The following is a 19,945-nucleotide window of genomic DNA, read 5'->3' as shown; positions in this document are numbered from 1 at the left end:
TCTTTAGTGATTGGTTTCTTTGACTTTATATAATGCATTTACAATTCACCCATGTGGCAGCATGTATCAGTACTTTTATAGCTAAATTAATCCTTTTTAAATTGCCAAATAATAATATGGATATACCACATTTTGTCAGTTGATAGATAATTTATTTCTACTTTGTGGTTATTGCAAGTAATTCTTCTCTGACTGTTCATTTACAACTTTTTGTGTGAACATACTTTTTTCACTTTCTTGAGAATATACCTGGAAATGGAATTTATGTGTCATATGGCAACTGTAGCTGAAAATTGGGCAGTCTCTTCCCAACTGACATCATTGTAATGAGTCATGGAGACAGTCCAGGAAGGTCAACTAAATATGCCACGAATTTTCTTACCAATTGAGAGTGTCAAATTGGTTGGGGGTTCATTTTGTTGCTGTAGATCCTTAATTGTTTTCTAGAATTTCCACAAAGCTTTAGTCCATATGTTGTTTACTTTTTGTTTCCATTGAGGAGCTTATTTGTCTACCATCTTGCAGGTGTCATTCTGCTCATTGTCATTTTGATTTACATTTCCCTAATGGCTACTGATATTGACTATCTTTTCTTGTGCTTATTAGCCATTTATATATGTTTTTTAGAGAAATATCTATTTTGGTCCTTTGCCCATTGTTTGCTGCTGCTGCTGCGTCACTTCAGTTGTGTCCGACTCTGTGTGACCCCATAGACAGAAGCCCACCAGGGCCCCCCTGTCCCCGGGATTCTCCAGGCAAGAACACGGGTAGTGGGTTGCCATTTCCTTCTCCAATGTGTGAAAGTGAAAAGTGAAAGTGAAGTCGCTCAGTCGTGTCCGACCCTTAGCGACCCCACGGACTGCAGCCTACCAGGCTCCTCCATCCATGGGATTTTCCAGGCAAGAGTACTAGGGGTGGCTCGCCATTGCCTTCTCCATGCCCATTGTTTAGTTACGTTTTTATTCTTCCTTTTGTTGTTGAGTAGTAAGAATTCTTTTTGTATTGTAGATACAAGATTTTTCTTTTAAATCAGATACATCATTTATAAAATATTTTCCCTTTCTGTGAGTTTTCTTTTCACTCTTAATTATATGAGAAACCATGTGCAGCACACAAATTGTTCAGTGTAGTGAAGTCCCATTTATTTTTTTTTCTTTTGTTTGAAGGCTTAGAAGGTTATGCCGAACCCAATGTCACTAAATTTACTCCTATTCCTCCCTAAGATTTTTATACTTTTATTTCTTACATTTAGATCTGTGATCAAATTTAAGTTAACTTTTCTGTATGTAATAAGAAAGTTGTCTAACTTTATTCTTTTGCTTGTGACACACTTGACATTTGACCAAGGCATCAGGTCAGTCCACTGAGGAAGGATATATTTACAGCAAATAATGGTGGAACAACAGCTCAGTATCAGTATAGAATTAAAAGGAACCTTAACTCTATCCTCACACCATACTCAAAAATAAAATCAAGGTGGATTATAAACTTACAAGAAAACTTAAACTTTAAAGATGTTGTAAGACACCAGGGATAAATATCTTTATTACCTCAAGGGAGGCAAAGTTGTCAGAAAGGGCAGAAAGAGCTCCAACCATAGCAACAACAAAAAAAAGTGATAAGCTTAACTTTGAAAAAATTAAAAGCTAATGCTTGTCAAAAGCCAACTTTAAGAATATGAAAGGTAGGACTTCCCTGGTGGTCCAGTGGCTGAGATTCTGTGCTCCCAATGCAGGGACCTGGTTTGGTCCCTGGTCAGGGGACTAGATCCCACATGCTGCAACTAAGAGTTCACCTGCCAGAGCCAAGTAAACAAACAAAAAAAGGTAAGCCATAGCCTAGGAGAGAATATTTGCAATTCATGTGTCTGACACAGGACTTGCATTAAGTATATTTAAATAATTCCCACAATTTGTGAGTAAAAAGCACCCAAAAAAAAAAAATTGGCCAAAGACTGGAAGAGAAGCTTCAAAGATGTTCAGTGAACACACGAAAAGATTATTTTAATTTGTGAACAGGGAAACACAAAGTTAAATGTGATACCCATACACAATGGCATCTGAATTTAAAAAGACCAACAACAGTAAATATTGGTGAGAATGTATAGCAACTGAAACAAGGACCCATTGCTAATGGGAATATAAAATGGAACAACCAGTTTTGAAAACTACTTGACAGTTTCTTAGACACTTGAACAAGATACACTTTGTGACCTAGCAAGTACATTTCTATGTATTTATCCAAGGAAAAATGAAAAAAATGTATATATATATAAAATACTGTAAGAATTTTAGAGAAACATTTATAGGAGCTCATTTGTATTATTCAAATACTAAAGACAACTGTCATTTCTTTAGTAAAAATATGGACAAATACATACAATTCCATACCATGGAATATTATTAATATTTTACATGAAAAGAATGACGTACTCATGCACACAAAAGCTTAGATGAATCTCAAATACATATGTTGATTGAAGGAAGTCAAAGGATTGCAACTAATGATTTTATTGTATTTTTACAAAGTTAAAAAACAAGTGAAATTACTCATGATATTAGAGAAAATTCCAAATATTCTTTTCCGGTGGTCAAGGACTTGCGCCAGTATTTAACTGGTGTTCTGTGAGAATGGCTGCATTTGTAGATATATTCTTAATGCACCATGGAGAGAGTTGTACTCCACGTCTACCTACTCCTCCATCATCTTGTCAACCTCCGCATGATACTACAAGTCAGAACAATGGTAGCCTATGGCTATGAATTGGCTTCCCTGGTGGCTCAAATGGTAAAGAATCCACCTGCAATGCGGGAGACCTGGGTTCAATTCCTGGGTTGGGAAGATCCCCTGGAGAAGGGAACGATAGATTGGGAACACCAAGACCTTTGTGGTGTGATGTACGTATTATATATCATCATCAAAAGGTTTGGCATATTCCTGTATTTTAAAATTATTTTCTTTAAGTATAAGTATAATTTTTTTTCAGTTTTTATATTATGCTGCATTCATGCTTATGTGTATACGATAGCCTAAATATTGATTACTGGTACATACTTTTAATTTTAGATTGAAATTAATAGAGAAAAATAACATTTCTTTAAAAAAAAATTCACATCATGTATTCTTAAGCATGTATTATATAGCTTCAGTGAAGCAGGTGCTGGATTTGTCCCTGGGATTGTAGTGGATGTGAGGGAGAATGACAAGCAAATGGTTGTAGATGAGAACGTAAAGAAAGGGCAGTGAATTCAGAGAGCGAAGGAGGGGATGGTATTCCCTAGGAGGGCTTCCCAGTGTTAAGATGGGGTCTGGTGTTGTGTGGATAAATCATATATGTGCAAAAACTTGTGCAAAGGCATGAAAGTTGAAAGGAATATTCATATCTTGGGAACTGTGGATAATTTATCATGTCTGAACTTGAGCAGGTGTACAATTGAAGAATGAGATATGACACTTAATTTTAATTCTTTAAGCAATGGGAAAACCAATATACAATATCAAGATAGGGCAATTAGGAGTTAGTGGTTAAAGTTGTATTTTAGAAAGACCTTTCTGGAGTATTTGTTAGCTCTGAGATGCAGCCTGAAAACACATGCATGCACACATATCCATTCTTTTTTTTTTAATTATTATTATCGGAGTATAGTTGATTCACCATGTTGTGTTTCAAGTGTACAGCAAAATGATTCAGTTAGGTATGTATATACACATTTGTCTATTCTTTTTCCAGTTCTTCTCCTATTTAGGTTATTGCAGAATATTGAAGCAGAGTCCCCTGTGCCATAGAGTAGGTTCTTATGGGTTATCTATTTTAAATATACCAGTGCGTACATGTTAATCCCAAACTCCTAATCTATCCTTCCCTGCAGCCTTCCCCACTGGTAACCATAAGTTTGTTCTGTAAGTCTATGAGTCTTTTTCTGTTTTGTAAATAAATTCATATGTATTTCCTTTTTTACATACCATATATAAGTAGTATCATATGATACTTGTCTTTATCTGACTTACTTCACTTAGGGTGATAATCTCCAGATTTATTTATGTTGCTGCAAATGGCATTGTTTCATTCTTTTTGATGGCTCAGTAATATTCCATTGTATTTATGTATTGCATCTTCTTTATCCACTCATCTGTTGATTGGCATAAGGGTTACCTCCATTTAGGTTGCATGTATGCTTGCAAACCATGGTTTTCTCCAGCTATATTCCCAGGAGTGGGATTGTTGGATCATATGGTAGGTCTGTTTTTAGTTTCTTAAGGGCCATCCGTACTGTTATTCATAGTGGCTCTACCAATTTATATTCCCACCAATAGTGTAGAAGGGTTCCCTTTCTATAGTGGCCGTTCTGACTGGTGTGAGGTGAGATCTCATTGTAGTTTTGATTTGCATTTCTTGATAATTAGCAGTGTTGAGCATCTTTTGATATGCCTCTTAGCCATCTGTATGACTTTGGAGAAATGTCTCTTTATATCTTCTGCCTATTTTTTTATTGGGTTGTTTGTTTTTATGGTTGCAGCAGCAGCCACATGTGCTATTTGTAAATTTTAGAGACTAATTCATTGTTGACCTCATCATTTGCAAATATTTTCTCCCATTCTTTGGATTGTCCTTTTATTTATGGTTTCCTTTGCTTTCCAAAAACTTTTGAATTTAATTAGGTCCCATTTGTTTATTTTTATTTTTATTACTCTAGGAGATGGATTGAAAAAGATACTGCTACAATTTATGTCAGAGAACATTCTCCCTGTTTTCCTCTAAGAGTTTTATAGTATGCAGTCACATTTAGGTCATTAATCCATTTTGAGTTTGTTTTTGTGTATGGTGTTAAAGAGTGTTCTAACTTCATTTTTTTCATGTGGCTGTCCAGTTTTCCCAGCACCATTTATTGAAGAGACTCTACTATTGTGTGGTCTTGCCTCCTTTGTCATAGATTAATTGACTGTAGGTGTATGGGTTTATTTCTGGGCTTTGTATCCTGTTCCACTGCTCTATATTTCTGTTCTTGAGACTTCAGACTATACTGCAAAGATATAGTCATCAAAGCAGTGTGGTACTAGCATTCTTTTTTTAAACTCTCTTAGTGATATTGATTTACAGTCTGCTTTGAGAACTACCAGTTTAGAGGATAATTTGAAAGGACTTGAGACTGAAGACATGACACTTACTCTCACAGTTAGTGAAAAATCAGAGGTTGAATGAAAGGCATGACATTGGGGATAAAAAAATAAAGCATGTTGAAGGAATAGGACTTCCTCCAACTTTAGGATAAAGATAGGAGGAAGCTTAAGATGACTTTCAGGTTTAGTAAGGATGATTGGTTAAATGCCATTTATAAGCAGGGAATACAGTAAAATAGGAAATACATATTTAGTATCACCTGTTTTTTAGGTACCCTGCTATGTAGCAATGAACAGACACTTTGGGCTCTACCTTCTTGGAATTTGCAGTTTATACAAAGTAGAAATAGATATTTTCATGTGAAGGCCTGATGATTTCAGATCTTTTTGTATATTCATACATAAATATATTTGTTATATAACATAGGTATAAAAATATGTGTATGTATGTGTATATCTATAAATATGTATCCATATATATGTGTATGTAGCTTTTATAAGGCCTTCATTTAAAACACTTCCAGTATTAATAAAAGAATAGCAATTTTTCTGTTTTGTATTCCTAAAGAGAACATTATGATTTTAGATATAATGTTAGTCTTAGTATATGCTATTACAAGTTGAGAAATAATTGCCTAGGTTTTTATCAATTTCGCTTAGGTTCAGTGAACTGAGTTAAATGTAGTAATCCTGAATGGTTGCTAGTTCATCTTCCATTCTAATCTATGTTATATATTTCCTTAAAGTTCAAATTCTCAAGCATCATCATCATTAACTTTTTCTGTAATTCTAGCTATTACATTGCTTTTACTATTTTCCTATGTGTGTATACTATCAGTTTTGTTGATAAACAGTTATTCTGCCTGCAGTTGAATCCTCCTTATTAGTTGCATGAGTTTAAAGGAGGTATTTTTTACTCTCTGTTTCTGTTTCCTTCTCTGCCAAATGGTAAAATATATAATCTATAGGGTCCACATGAAGATTGACTGATTTAATACATATAAAGTTCTTAGAGCCTGGCACATACTGATTTCTCACTGAGGGTTGGTTGACTATCATTAATAACATGTGTTAACCTTTATCTTGAAATAGAGATGCAAATCATGATTTTTCAAATGAATGCATTTTATGAATACTGCTAACAAAATAATCTTAAACAGTATTACAAAAATGTTATTTTGATAGCATAGCTTACTAAATACCTATATACATGTTGACATCTTTTTAAGTAATTATTATGTTTACTAATAATCTTTTTACGTTGTGATTTTAATCTTTTTTGAGCAATTTAGTTGTTTAAAATGAGTATAAATTACTGTATTTGCTATTAAATCCTTATTTACTTTCACATGATGTTTTGAAATGTTATATGTAAATATAATTAAGATACATATGTATAAATATGTACAAACATGTCATTGTCTGGCATGTTGCCTGGTAATTGCTGGTATATTGCTTGATGAGTGTTTACTGAGTGATTTATGATTTGTCTGTATGTGTGTGTGCATGTGCACGCACACGGGTGTGTATCAGCTGTAACATAAGTGTTTTCAGAGACTCACATAATTATTGTTTTTCTTTTTTTAATCTTTGTTTTTTTTAAAACTCTGAGTATTGTATAAATTATTCATTTAACCAAACTGCTGATATTTTGCCAGGGCTTTGAAGAAGAAAGAAGTTACCTTTTTGAAATGGAAAACTCTATTCCAAGTTATTTTCGTGTGAGAAAAGCATTCTAGTTATTATTTTTAAATCTAAAATGAAGTGTTGTTTTAAAATTCTCCTAAATGAAAAGGAATAAAAAGTTATTTATATAATCCTAAGTGCTTTCAAACATCTACAGCTCAAAGTTCATAATTCACATTGACACCAAAGTGTAGTTTCTGTTTTGACTGGAAGAGTCTGGTATTATTTTTTTGTCTGCAAGGGAAAGAGTTGTATAACATCCAAGTGGGAAGATGTTTGATTGTAATGCAATCAACATGATTTGTGAGTGAAAGCAGATTGTACAGGAAGAGAAACAGCAGCTGTTATAAACCTAGACAGTATTAGAGAATTCTTAAAAAAAAAAACAAAAACAACTCTTTCAGGAAATAAACAAGGTGAGACAGAATCATAGCAATATATTTTCTGTTTGATACAGTTCTTCACAATTCGGGGTAATGAGTAAAAGGAAATTACTGGTGAATATAATATAGTAAATATGGGTCAAATCCTTTAATAAAATTTTTTCATTAATTTTTTATATATTTTATGTGTTTAGTTCACTCATGTTATAGAATTAGTTTTGTTTGCTGGGACAAATTTAATTCTTTTCTTTTTATTAGTGACACTATAGCGCATAGAATCATGAGCCTCTGAGATTTTTTCACCCTATTACAACAGCTGTCCATCTTTTTTTATCTATATCCCCCACTCATATACTCCTCCTCATTTTATCTTGCAGGGAATCCCAGACATAATGTCCTTTTCATCTATAACTTTTGTGTATCTCTTAAAGATGTGGCACGTGTATACCCAAGCACATGAGTGCATGTTCAGTCACTCATGCGTGTCCAACTCTGTGAGCCAGTGGACTGTAGTCCACCAGACTCCACTGTCCATGGAATTTTCTGTGGCAAGAATACTGCAGTGGGTTGCCATTTCCTACTCCAGGGGATCTTCCTACCTAACAGTTGAACCTGCATCTCGTGCTTTGGCAGGCGGTTTCTTCATCAGCGCCCCACCTAGAAAGCCCTAAAGATGTGGACTTTTGTGTAAAAGATAATTACAGCACAATTATCATACCAAAAATATTAACAGTTCTTTAATATTGTGAAACATTCAATTAGTTTTCAAATTCCAATACTTATAAATATCTTTTTCCTCTTTGTTTTGAGTCTGTATCTAAACTAAGAATCACATCTTGCAAATAACTGAATTGACTCTAAAGACTTAAAAAAACTTTTTTTGGAGTACAGTTGCTTTACAGTGTTGTGTTAATTTCTGCTATACAGCGAAGTAAATCAGCTATATGTATACTTATATCCCCTCTTTTTTGGATTTCCTTCCCAGTTAGGTCACCACAGAGCATTAAGTAGAGTTCCCTGTGCTATACAATAGGTTCTCATTAGTTATGTTTTATATATAGCAGTGTATATATGTCAGTCCCAATCTCCCAGTTCAGCGGGTTCCTCCCAGTTCCCCCCGGGTGTCCATATGTTTGTTCTTTACTTCTGTGTCTGTTTTACAGATCAATTCATCTGTACCATTTTTCTCGATTCCACATGTATGTGTTAATATATAATAGCTGTTTTTCTCTTTCTGACTGACTTCACTCTGTATGATAATCTCTAGGTCCATCCATGTCTCTGCACATGGCACAATTTCATTCCTCTTTATGGCTGAGTAATATTCCTTTGTATGTACGTACCACTTCCTTATCCATTCCTCTGTTGATGGACATTTAGGTTGTTTCCATGTCCTGGCTATTATAAATAGTGCTTCAATTCGACTGTGACAATATACAGATAGCATTTCATTAAGTTCCATTTAAGTATTAAAATTTTTTAAGTATAAAAAATGTTTAAAAATCCTCCTAGATCTTAATTTATGCATTAGAACTTTTAAGAACATTAATGTTTGGCACAATGTGAACAGAGAATATATTGTGTTATTTATTATTAATTGTGTCAGTTCAAAATGAAACTGTCTAAAACCATAGAAGAAATTACATATTAGTTAATTTAGGGACATTCTTCTTCCCTAGCACTTGTTTTGTTTCTTTTCATTCATTAAATTAGGGAAAATTATTTAACAGCTGGAAGTGTAGCACTTTGGGACACTTGCCACATTGAGTGGTCCCTGGGCCTTATCTTCTGTCCCTCTTATACTGCATGGCAGTGACTACTGAGCCCAAGTACAAAGTGTGAATAAATGTCCTCAGCACAAAAATAGCTTTATTAAGCTATATTTATCTCTTTGGTTACAGGTTTTCATATAAACTTTGGCCTACAAGTACCCTTCTCCTCCCCTCCCCAGTCTTTTCAGAAAGTGAGAAAATCTATGAAGAATAAAAATTTAGAGGAAACCAAAAAAGAAAGAAAGCTAACCTAAGTAGTTACAAACATACCAGTTAACTAGGGATCTAAGACCAGGGATAGAACTCCAAGGCTAAAAACTTGAATTTTATTGCCCTTGTAAGTGTTGATGATTGGACTACTTGTGATGGGGCCAGACCCTTGCATGAATTTCCAGAATCATAGAAAAACCCCCTTAAACTATAAGAGAATCTAGGGGAAAAAACCACTCACTGGTTTAGGAAAGGACAAGGAGGTTTGTCTTTGGTCTTGACTGAGCAAAGGGCTCAAGCATCCTGAGAAATCGAAGGGTTGGACACTCAGCATAATAACTATCATGATGAGAATTCACAAGTTAAGACATTTACATAAATGTATGGACATGATAAGTAAAAATTTTGGGTCACCTTGCAAGAAACAAATGCAAAACCAATCTGGACAATTCTTCCACACACAGGTGGACAAAACTTCCACAAAAGAGAATTCTCCATGTAAGGAAACAGTCCACTATGAAACACAATTAAAAGAGTTAAGACCATTTAGAATTTGAGATAGTAGGAAAAAATGAAAGAGTATGAAACTTGAGTGTTTAAACAGAGACATCATTAAATAATACATATAAAAGAAGAGCGCTATGAAAAGTAGATGGACAGAATTGAAAAAGAATACAAGGAAATATTTAGAACTGAAAACTAGTCATCGACATTAAAAGATAAGTGAACAGACAAAGGTATAGACAGAGTTGAAGATAGAATCAAGAGTCTCAATTCACTAATGAATGATAGATGCTCAGAATTCACACACATACAGAGAGAAATGGATATTAAAAGATATGAAAGGAAAATGAATAAATCCAATATATGACCTATAAGAGTTTCAAAATGGGAACTGGGTAACATTTCAAGAAATAACAGCTATGAGTTTTTCAGGTTTGAGAAGCATAGAGAATATCTAAAAGATTAAATCCATCTCTTCGAATATAAAATTGAAGAACTCTGAAGTTAAACTACAGATTTTAAAGCAACCATTGAGTAAAGACATACCTATAAAAGAATGATTATTAGACTAATATTGACCTCACATTAGCAACAATAGATGCCAGACTGAGGCAGAACAGTATCTTCAGAGTCCTGAAGATAGAACTTTTGTCATAACAACTATCCAGTAAAGAGTATCATGAAAACAAAATAATCACATTTTCAGGCAGAATGTCTTACTAAGAGATTTTTAAAAGCTCTGCCTCTGGAAAGAGGGACTTGAACCCAGAAGGAAAGCTCAGAGGGTTTGATAGGGGAATTACACCTATTCTTGTATGAATAGATAATTTTATATAAGCTATTTCCAAAAATAAGTAAACTTTATGAGGGTAATCCAACCTTGATAACAAAACTGGAAAGGATAGCCCAGACAAGGAAAGATACAGGTCAGTTTCATTTAAGAATGTGTACCCCACAATCTGATATGTTGATATAAAATACTTGAAAACAAAATTAACACAGAACTGGAAAGGATAGCCCAGAGAAGAAAAGATGCAGGTCAGTTTCATTTAGGAATATGTACCCCACAATCTGCTACATTAATATAAAATACTTGGAAACCAAATTAATGTATATATTTTTCATATGCATATAATCATTCAAATGGATGTAAATGATATGTAACAAAATTCATTTAAGTAGTTATATGATAGAAGCATTCCTTTTAAGGTCACGAGCAAGAGCCGAAGAATAACCGCCACTTTTTTTTTTTTTTGGCTACATCTAAAATATCCAAAGTCCAACTGCTGCGCACGACCTCCATTGCTCCCTACCACCCTAGGCTGAGACACATCATCTCTCTCCTGCACTGCTCAGTAACCTCTCAGCTAGACTTCCTGCTTCTGTCCTTGCCTTCCTTAGAATCTATTCTTTACATTGCCGGAGGAGTGAACCTATATTAATATGAGGCAAATCGTGGTGCTTCTTTGTTCTAAACCCTCCAGCAACTTTCCCACACACTCAGAAAAAACCATGCTCTATAATATCTCAAGGCTCTTCTGATCTCATCTTCCAGTGTTCTGTCCCTTGCTTATTTCATTCCTGCTGTATTCTTCCCCTTGTTAAAACTCGAATATGCTAGACAAGCTTCTACTTCAGAGCCTTTGCACTCAATTGTTTTTCTTGAACCACTGCTTTCAAAAATCTGAAGACTTACTTCTTTGTCTTCTTAGCGTCTTTATTCAAGTATCTTTTTCTCAATTTAAAATTTCTCCTATTTAAAGTCATAAAAGATTTCCTTCCTACTCTTTTGGTATTCCCTATATTATCTATTTTTCTCCATAACATTTTCACCTTCTATCATACTATGTATTTTATTTATTTTATTGTCTTTTTTCCCTCTGGAATATGAGTTCCATGCAGACAGGGACTTTTATCTATTTTGTTAAATGCTGTATCCCCCACCATTTATAATTAAACGTAGCACAGGATAAGTGCTTAATAAATATCAGTAAATAATGTAAGTGAATATCAAGAGTTTGGTAAGGCTTTTTCTTTTAAAAGAATTTGTATGTTACTCAAAGTTGGGAAATACTGATATAGATTGCTAAATAATATTGATATCAGAGGCAGAAAATATTAGAGTAGTAAGAAATGCTCATTTGGAATATGACTGCATCTTGATTTTGTATCATAATCATGATTTTTAATTCATTATGATAGCTAACACTTGCTGGGTAATGCAGAAGTAACTTTGTCTAACTCTTGAACTAATAGGTAAACTTACTTATTGGTTATTAAATATCCTCCTTTAAAAATAGATAAACTAAGGAGTGATTTTTTAAAATATTTTACTGAACAAGAGATTTAGTAATTTATTTCTTTACAAATCACCCTTGTATCATCATATGGTTTTAATATGCAGCATATCAGTTTTATATCCTGTACAGTCATTGTGAAAATGTTTGATAAATTCATATTAAGATCTCATTTTCAAGTGACATAACATTTTAATGATTTTTTTGAATGTAGATGCTTCTGTTAGTTCATTTATGCTTTTGTTTATCATTTCCTCTTTACTTACATTTTTATGTATTGCCAATAGGTCAGTGTCATTTCACATCTATTTTATCACTTGTTTTACTTACAAGTGAGGTTTAGTCAAAATAGGATTAAAAACAATTGTTTCCTTAGTTGTTTCCATGTCATGTAGCACTCTGTGGCTATTGTTTTTTCTCAACTCAACTGTGTCTTTAAATATTTCTAAAAGTATGAAAATCTCATATTTTTATGATAATTTTTATTTTAAAAATTAATAAAAGTTCCTCACAGAATATTATATCGCAGTTTATTTAGAACCTACTATCATTTTTAGAAGTATACTTTTAATTCAGCCAGCAGATACACAGTGAAAATAATTTGGTCAATGAAAAAGTAATATTAAATGTACTTTAACCTTAATTTTATAAGAAATAGGTATTTTTCTAATTTATACAGTAGTATTTAGATTAATAAAAGTCGAAACTGAAAATTGCAATTGAATGTGCCAGAGTACTGTAGGCAATATTATTTTGTTCATTTTCAACAGTGCTTTTAACTTACTATTCTTATTGCAAAGGATACTTTGTCTTTTAGAGAGTAAGATGGTATTATTTACATCAATTCATGTGGGTTTGTGAAAAAAATGCCGTGACTCCTTTACTTAATGGGATTCTTTCCCTGTGGCAGTGCAAACGGCTACAGCAGGAGCTTCATCATCTGAAAGAGCAGAAGCAGACTTCAGCAAACAACATGAGACATCTGACTGCTGAAAACAATCAAGAACGTGCGTTGAAGGTAAATCTCCATTCCTTCTTGCAGGCAAATTAAGGTTGTAAGCCCTTGGTGCCAGCTTTCTGTGCTGCATATATCAGTTGTGTACATTTCAGCAGAAGTGAGCTGTGGTGTTTGCCAACAGCCCCTTCTTTAAACACAGATACAGCACCCTTCTGTCACGGTATTATTTTATTTCGTGTATGTGTACATGAAAACAACATATTTTCTGAATTTCAAGTGGTGGTATATTAATAACTTTAGGTTCATGCTCATTGTGTTTGTGATTTCAAAGTACATTGTTATCTTTAGTAGTTAAGAAAAACTGGCCACTCTGAAAGAAAAAAAAGTATAATGGGCTTTTTCTTTGCATCAGTAATTATTACAGTAATTTTCTAAATGACTTATAATATTAGTGATCCACAGAATTGACACTCCTTGAAAGGTACATGAATATGTTTGGGAATTGAAAGAATGCTTAAAATGTTACCTACAGCAAAAAATGAAAGAAAGAAAATATATTGTATTAGAACTTGAAACAAGTAGAGTACATATCATGACAAAAGTTCTGTTTGATTTTAATATAGATCCTATAGTTATGAAAAAGGACATTTCAATTTAACTAATTATCTTTTTTTCTAAGATACTTTTCATTCTCTTTTTTGTCTTTGCCCTGGTTCCTAGCATAATGCCTGTGACATAATAGAGGCCCCTGCCCTCAAGGCGCTTACGTTTTCATGAATGGGTTAAAAATAAAAACACAGCATAGCCACAGGAAACAAAAGATTCATCATTGTTGTTAATGGCACAGTTAAAGAAAGATGTGCTGTCAAGAAGATTGTATTGTACTTAGTTGTCTTAAATTCGTTTCTTGCTGCAGATTACAAAAGAACATCATGTCATTAGAAGGGTAAGTCAGTAAACCAGAATCATCTACCAACGTTGAGGAAAATGGTGACATATGATGTGGAAATAGTTTTAATCTGTTTATGAAATATGAGGTTTGGATGAAGACGGATTTTTCTACAAAATATATTTAGATTCATTCTCAGCAGTGTGTGTGTGTAAAAACTTTGCTATTACTATATAATGCACTTTTCTTTTTTCTCTCGAATTTATAGATCAGAACAATAAATGGGAAAGAAAAGAAATGTAGATTTCTATGATTATTTTTCAGTTACCCCAAGGAATTTGCAATTGTATGAGTAAAATTAAGCATATAATTACTTAGATGTATATTTGCAAATCAAAGGTAATGTTCTTTTAGAGACAGCCTCCATCATGAGTGTTAATTTATCAGCCTTAGGGGACAGGTATTATGTGCTGTGTTTGATATGGCTATCAGTATTTAAAATAGGACCTAAAATAAGAATTCTAGTTTGTTAATAATAATTGCATGATCTTTATTATGGCATTTTTGTTTGTGTATTTATGTTAAATTGAATTAAATGATAGCTACTATGTGTGGAGAGAAAAAGATGCATAGTTCCAAGAGATTACTAAAATTAGAAGGCAAATTGTAGACCAAAAGAAACCTGTAAATTCAACACAAAATAAAAATAAACCCCCATAAAATATAATCTTTAGTTATCTTGTGCCATAATTCCTCATCAGTTCAGTTCAGTTCAGTCGCTCAGTCATGTCCGACTCTTTGTGTAGAAAACCTTTAAGTTTATTATAAAAATTAGGTCATTTATAATATATCTGCTTTATTCTGAAAGTTTTGGCTGCAGCAATCAGAGCAGAAAAAGACATAAAAGGAATACAGATTGGAAAAGAAGAAATAAAACTTTCACTGTCCACTGATGACATGATCCTCTACACATTCTGAACCATTTTTTAAAAGTTTTCTTACCTTTCAGGGTCTTTATTCTTTATTTAGTTCTTTTATTATTACACTTCATATCTTTAAATTGCCATATAAGATATGGATAATAATAAGTTGATTACCAAGCTGTTTGGTGAACAGACTTTCTCCTTTCTAAGCAATATGCTTCTTTTAAAATACATTTACAAGTGTCATTTTTAAAAAATGTTAACTGGCAATATTTGGCTAGTATCTAATGAAGTTGAGGAAGTATTTTTAAACAGAATCTCTGTCTGTAGTAGATTTCAGTCTGCCAATAATATTTCTAGTATTTTAACATAAGTGGTACTATTATTAGTATCACTGATAAAGGTAACATAAATTTGAATAGGATGATAGCTGAAGTTTTTGTGCTTTATTACATTGCATTATGCTGTAATTCTTAAAGGAAACAGTCCTAGAGATATGTTGGAAAAAATCAAAGTTAATGGTTCTACATTACATAGAACTTTCCAAAGTGATGACTGTGGGAAATAACATGATTATTACACATGGACATATTATATGTGGATACTTTTTAGTAGTCTAGTGCCATTTGAATGATATCTTTGTTTATCCTAATAACCAGGAAATACTTTGTAAGTTATTTTTTGTGATAAAGCATAAAATAAGACTTTTGTTAAGTGCATTGTTTTTGAAGTAGCACGGAATGGTGGTGGTTTAGTCACTAAGTCATGTCCGACTCTTGCGACCCCAAGGACTATAGCCTGCCAGACTTCTCTGTCCATGGGATTCTCTAGGCAAGAATACTGAAGTGGGTCGCCATTTCCTTCTCCAGGGAATCTTTCCGACCCAGGGATCGAACCCTGGTCTCCTGCATTGCAGGCAGATTGTTTACTGACTAAGCTACAAGGGAAGTCCAAGCATGGAATACATACTAGCTAAATTTGGTAGCATGACCCAGTGTTTCCCTACTTTTACAATATTTAAGATTTTCCCTAAAATAAGTAGAACACAGTGATACATATAGGATGAAAGGCTAAATTTACACTGATACTAGTCTATATCCTGAAAGTTACATAAATTAGAAAGATAGCTTATTCTTCATTTAAAATAAATTTTGTCCACTATTAAGAAATTTATTTCTCAATGAACACAGTTTTGAACATCTAATGATTTTAGTTTAATGATTTGGGCTTCCCTGGTGGCTCAGAGGTTAAAGCATCTGCCTGCAATGCGGGAGACCTGGGTTCGATCCCTAGGTCAGAAAGATCCCCTGGAGAAGGAAATGGCAACCCACTGCAGTATTCTTGCCAGGAGAATCCCATGGACGGAGTAGCCTGGTGGGCTACAGTCCATGGGGTCGCAAAGAGTCGGACACAACTGAGCGACTTCACTTCACTTCACTTAATGATTTTAAAGTAAATTTAGATTAGCCATAAATATTCAGGCATTAGATTTAATAAGAAATGTCATATAAACTGCCTTTCTTTCCTGTTTGATTTCATTTACTTCCCTTATCACCTATCTTTAACCTCCTACAATTGGACTTCACCACTGTAATTCCATTGAAAGACACTGTTTCTTAAATTATAAGTAACCTCTGATGGTTAAACCCATGAAACTTATCATTTCATATCCTGCTTATCTTACTGGCCCCTGCCCTCATGAATTACCTTCCTATAGTTCTTTGCTTCCATATCCTCATCATTTTTCTTTTCTTTGATTGTTATTCTTTAGCTTGTGCCTTTTTTCTACCAGTTCCTGAAGTATAAATATTCCCCTAAGTTATGTGATTAGTCCCCTACTTTTTGTTTCTTAAAAAAAACAAAAACAGATTTTTTATTTTAGAGAAGTTTTAGCTGCACAGCAAAATCAAACATACTAGAACTCCTTCACACTCAGCGTTCCATACGTTCAGATGCCCTCAGCATCCAGTACAGGAAAGGTACATTTGTTGCAATCCATGAACCTACATCAGTGTAACCCTAAGTCTAAAGTTTACATTAGGGTTCATTTAGTGTTGTACATTCTGTTGATTTTGAGAAATGCAAATAACAAATATTTACTAATATCATTGTAGTATTACAGAAGATTTGCACTGTGAAAAAGTATGCAGAAGAGTTTCACTCTAAAAATCCTCTGCGTTCCACCTATTTATCCTCCTTCACCTCAGCACCTACCAGCCATTAATCATTTTACTGTGTCCATAATTTTGTCTTTTCTAGAATGTCATGTAGTAGTTCTGTGCACATTGGTTTCTTTCACTTAATAATCATTTAAATAACCTCAGATATGCAGATAACACCACCCTTATGGCAGAAAGTGAAGACGAACTAAAAAGCCTCTTGATGAAAGTAAAAGAGGAGAATGAAAAAGTTGGCTTAAAGCTCAACATTCAGAAAACTAAGATCACGGCATCTGGTGCCATCACTTCATGGGAAATGGAGAAACAGTGGAAACAGTGTCAGACTTTATTTTCTTGGGCTCCAAAATCACTGCGGATGCTGATTGCAGCTATGAAATTAAAAGATGCTTACTCCTTGGAAGGAAAGTTATGACAACCTAGATAGCATATTAAAAAGCAGAGACATTACTTTGCCAACATAGATCCATCTAGTCAAGGCTATGGTTTTTTCAGTGGTCATGTATGGATGTGAGAGTTGGACTGTGAAGAAAGCTGAGCACCGAAGAATTGATGCTTTTGAACTGTGGTGTTGGAGAAGACTCTTGAGAGTCCCTTGGACTGTAGGGAGATCCAACCAGTCCATTCTAAAGGAGATCAGTCCTGGGTGTTCATTGGAGGGACTGGTGCTAAGGCTGAAACTCCAATACTTTGGCCACCTCATGTGACGAGTTGACTCACTGGAAAAGACTCTGATGCTGGGAAAGGTTGGGGGCAAGAGGAGAAGGGGATGACAGAGAATGAGATGGCTGGATGGCATCACCGACTTGATGGAGGTGAGTTTGAGTGAACTCCGGAAGTTGGTGATGGACAGGGAGGCCTGGCGTGCTGTGATTCATGGGGTTGCAGAGAGTCGGACACAACTGAGCGACTGAACTGAACTGAAAGTTTATCCATATCTTTTGATGGCTTTATACTTCATTCCTTTTTAGTATTGAATAAATTTCCATTATTTGAATATACCACAATTTATTTATTCACCCACCTATTGACGCACCTTTTGGTTACTTCCAAATTTTGGCATTTATTTATGAATAAATCTGCTGTAAGCATCCACATGCACACTTTTCTGTGGATGTAAGTTTTCAACTCCTTTCAGTAAATACAAAGAACCATGATTGCTGAATTGCATGGTAAAAGTATATTTAGTTTTTAAGGAGATGCCAAACAGTTTTCCAAAATGGCTATATCATTTTGGATTTGCTAGTTATGAATGACAGTTTTTGTTACTCCATATTCTTGCCAGCATTTGGTGTTTTATTTATTGTAGGCTTGTCTTTTCTAATTTCATCCATTCCTGCAACATCATCTGTCATTTATGTCCTAGCGACTGCTTTGTCTCCCCTTCCACTTGGATATCTTAATGTCTCCTTTACTTCTGTAAACTTGAAATGAAATCCTGAATTTGACTTTTTAAGTCCTCTCTTCAATCTGGGAGGAAGTCAGGACCTGAGCCAAACACTATTGACTGTATAACTTAACATTTATTCTCACTTGTATTCTCCTTTGTTTGCCTTTACAGCTTTATAGAAGCTGGAAAAGTTCAACACTTTGTAAGCTTTTCTTTTTGCCAGTGAAACATAGAGGATTTCTACAGTGGGGATGAGAGAAGAAGAAGAATCTCAATTTTATAGCTGTGAAGTTGGGACTTCCTAGGTGGTGCAGTGGTAAAGAATCCACCTGCCAACGCAGGAGACACAGAGATGTGGGTTCAATCCTTGGGTCAGGAAGAGCCCTGGAGTACAGAGTGGCAACCCGCTCCAGTATTCTTGCCTGAAAAATTCCATGGACAGAGGAGCCTGGTGGGGTACTGTCCATAGAATCACATGGAGTCGGACATGTGCAACTGAGCACTCTCACACACAAACACACAAATGCCAAGAGAAAAGTATGTTAATCACATAGTCATGTCTGACCTTTTGCGCTCCCATGGATGATAGCCCACCAGGCTCCTCTGTCCGTGGAATTCTCCAGACAAGAATACTGGATTATTCTTGGAAATACTTCTCCAGGGGGACTTTCCAACCCAGGGAGTGAAACCAGGTCTCCTTCCTTGCAGGCAGATTCTTTACTATCTTCATGACCAGGGAAGCTGGCCTTTAACATCATTGAGCCTTTTAGCAAGTGAGCCACTTGGAGAACTTCTAAGTCCCTATGTAGTCATCTATACCCTGAATTATTTTTCTAGTGACATAATGCTGTGTATTTTAAATCATTCTTAACAATTTTCCATTTACTTCCAAATTGATCAGTTTGTTGTTGTTTCATTGTTCAGTCATGTGTGACTCTTTGCAACCCCATGGACTGCAGCACACCAGGCTTCCTTGTCTTTCACCATCTCTGTGAGTTTGCTCAAATTCATGTCCATTGAGTTGATGATGCCATGCAACCATCTCATCCTCTATCACCCTCTTCTCCTTTTGCCCTCAATCTTTTCCAGCATCAGGGTCTTTCCTGATGAGCTGGCTCTTCACTTTAGGTGGTCAAAGTATTGGAGCTTCAGTGTCAGCATCAGTCCTTTCAATGAATATTCAGGATTGATTTCCTTTAGGATTGATTGGTTTGATCTCCTTGCTGTCCAAGGGACTCTCAAGCATCTTCAGTATGACAGTTCACAAACATCAGATCCGTGGTGCTCAGCCTTCTTTATGGTCCAACTCTCACATCCATATATGACTACTGGAAAAACGATAGCTTTGACTATATGGACCTTTTTCAGCAAAGTGATGACTTTGCTTCTTCATATGCTGTCTAGGTTTATCATAGTGTTTCTTCCAAGGAGCAAGCATCTTTTAACTTCCTGGGTGCAGTCACCATCCTCAGTGACTTTGGAGCCCAAGAAAATAAAGTCTGTCACTGTTTCCAATTTTTCCTGTCTATTTGCCATAAAGTGATGGGACCTGATGCCATTATCTTAGTTTTTTGAATGTTGAGTTTTAAGCTAGCTTTTTCACTCTTCTCTTTCACCTTCATTAAGAGGTTCTTTAGT

The 19,945-nt window shown here is 34.7% G+C and overlaps 1 protein-coding gene across 7 annotated transcripts in view; it reads left to right on the top strand.

Moving 5' to 3' along the window:
• The window catches only part of MIPOL1 (mirror-image polydactyly 1), a 312,066-nt gene that overhangs the window by 131,829 nt on the left and 160,292 nt on the right, over window positions 1–19,945 (top strand). For 4 of the 7 annotated variants that reach the window (XM_088829480.1, XM_088829479.1, XM_088829476.1 and 1 more), the window contains 2 exons: window positions 6,777–6,839; window positions 12,881–12,988. In XM_088829480.1, coding sequence (XP_088685606.1) covers window positions 6,777–6,839; window positions 12,881–12,988 — 171 coding nt within the window. Of the gene's footprint in view, window positions 1–6,776; window positions 6,840–12,880; window positions 12,989–13,648; window positions 13,757–19,945 lie in introns of those variants that run through there. The other 3 variants (XM_088829478.1, XM_055418271.2, XM_088829481.1) reach the window with 2 other exon arrangements.

This window comes from Moschus berezovskii, chromosome 21 (genome assembly GCF_049115385.1).
Source record: "Moschus berezovskii isolate FMDL1 chromosome 21, NW_MosBer_1.0, whole genome shotgun sequence".
Classification (NCBI taxonomy): Eukaryota; Metazoa; Chordata; class Mammalia; order Artiodactyla; family Moschidae; genus Moschus; species Moschus berezovskii.
This window is presented reverse-complemented; position numbering and strand designations above follow the sequence as displayed.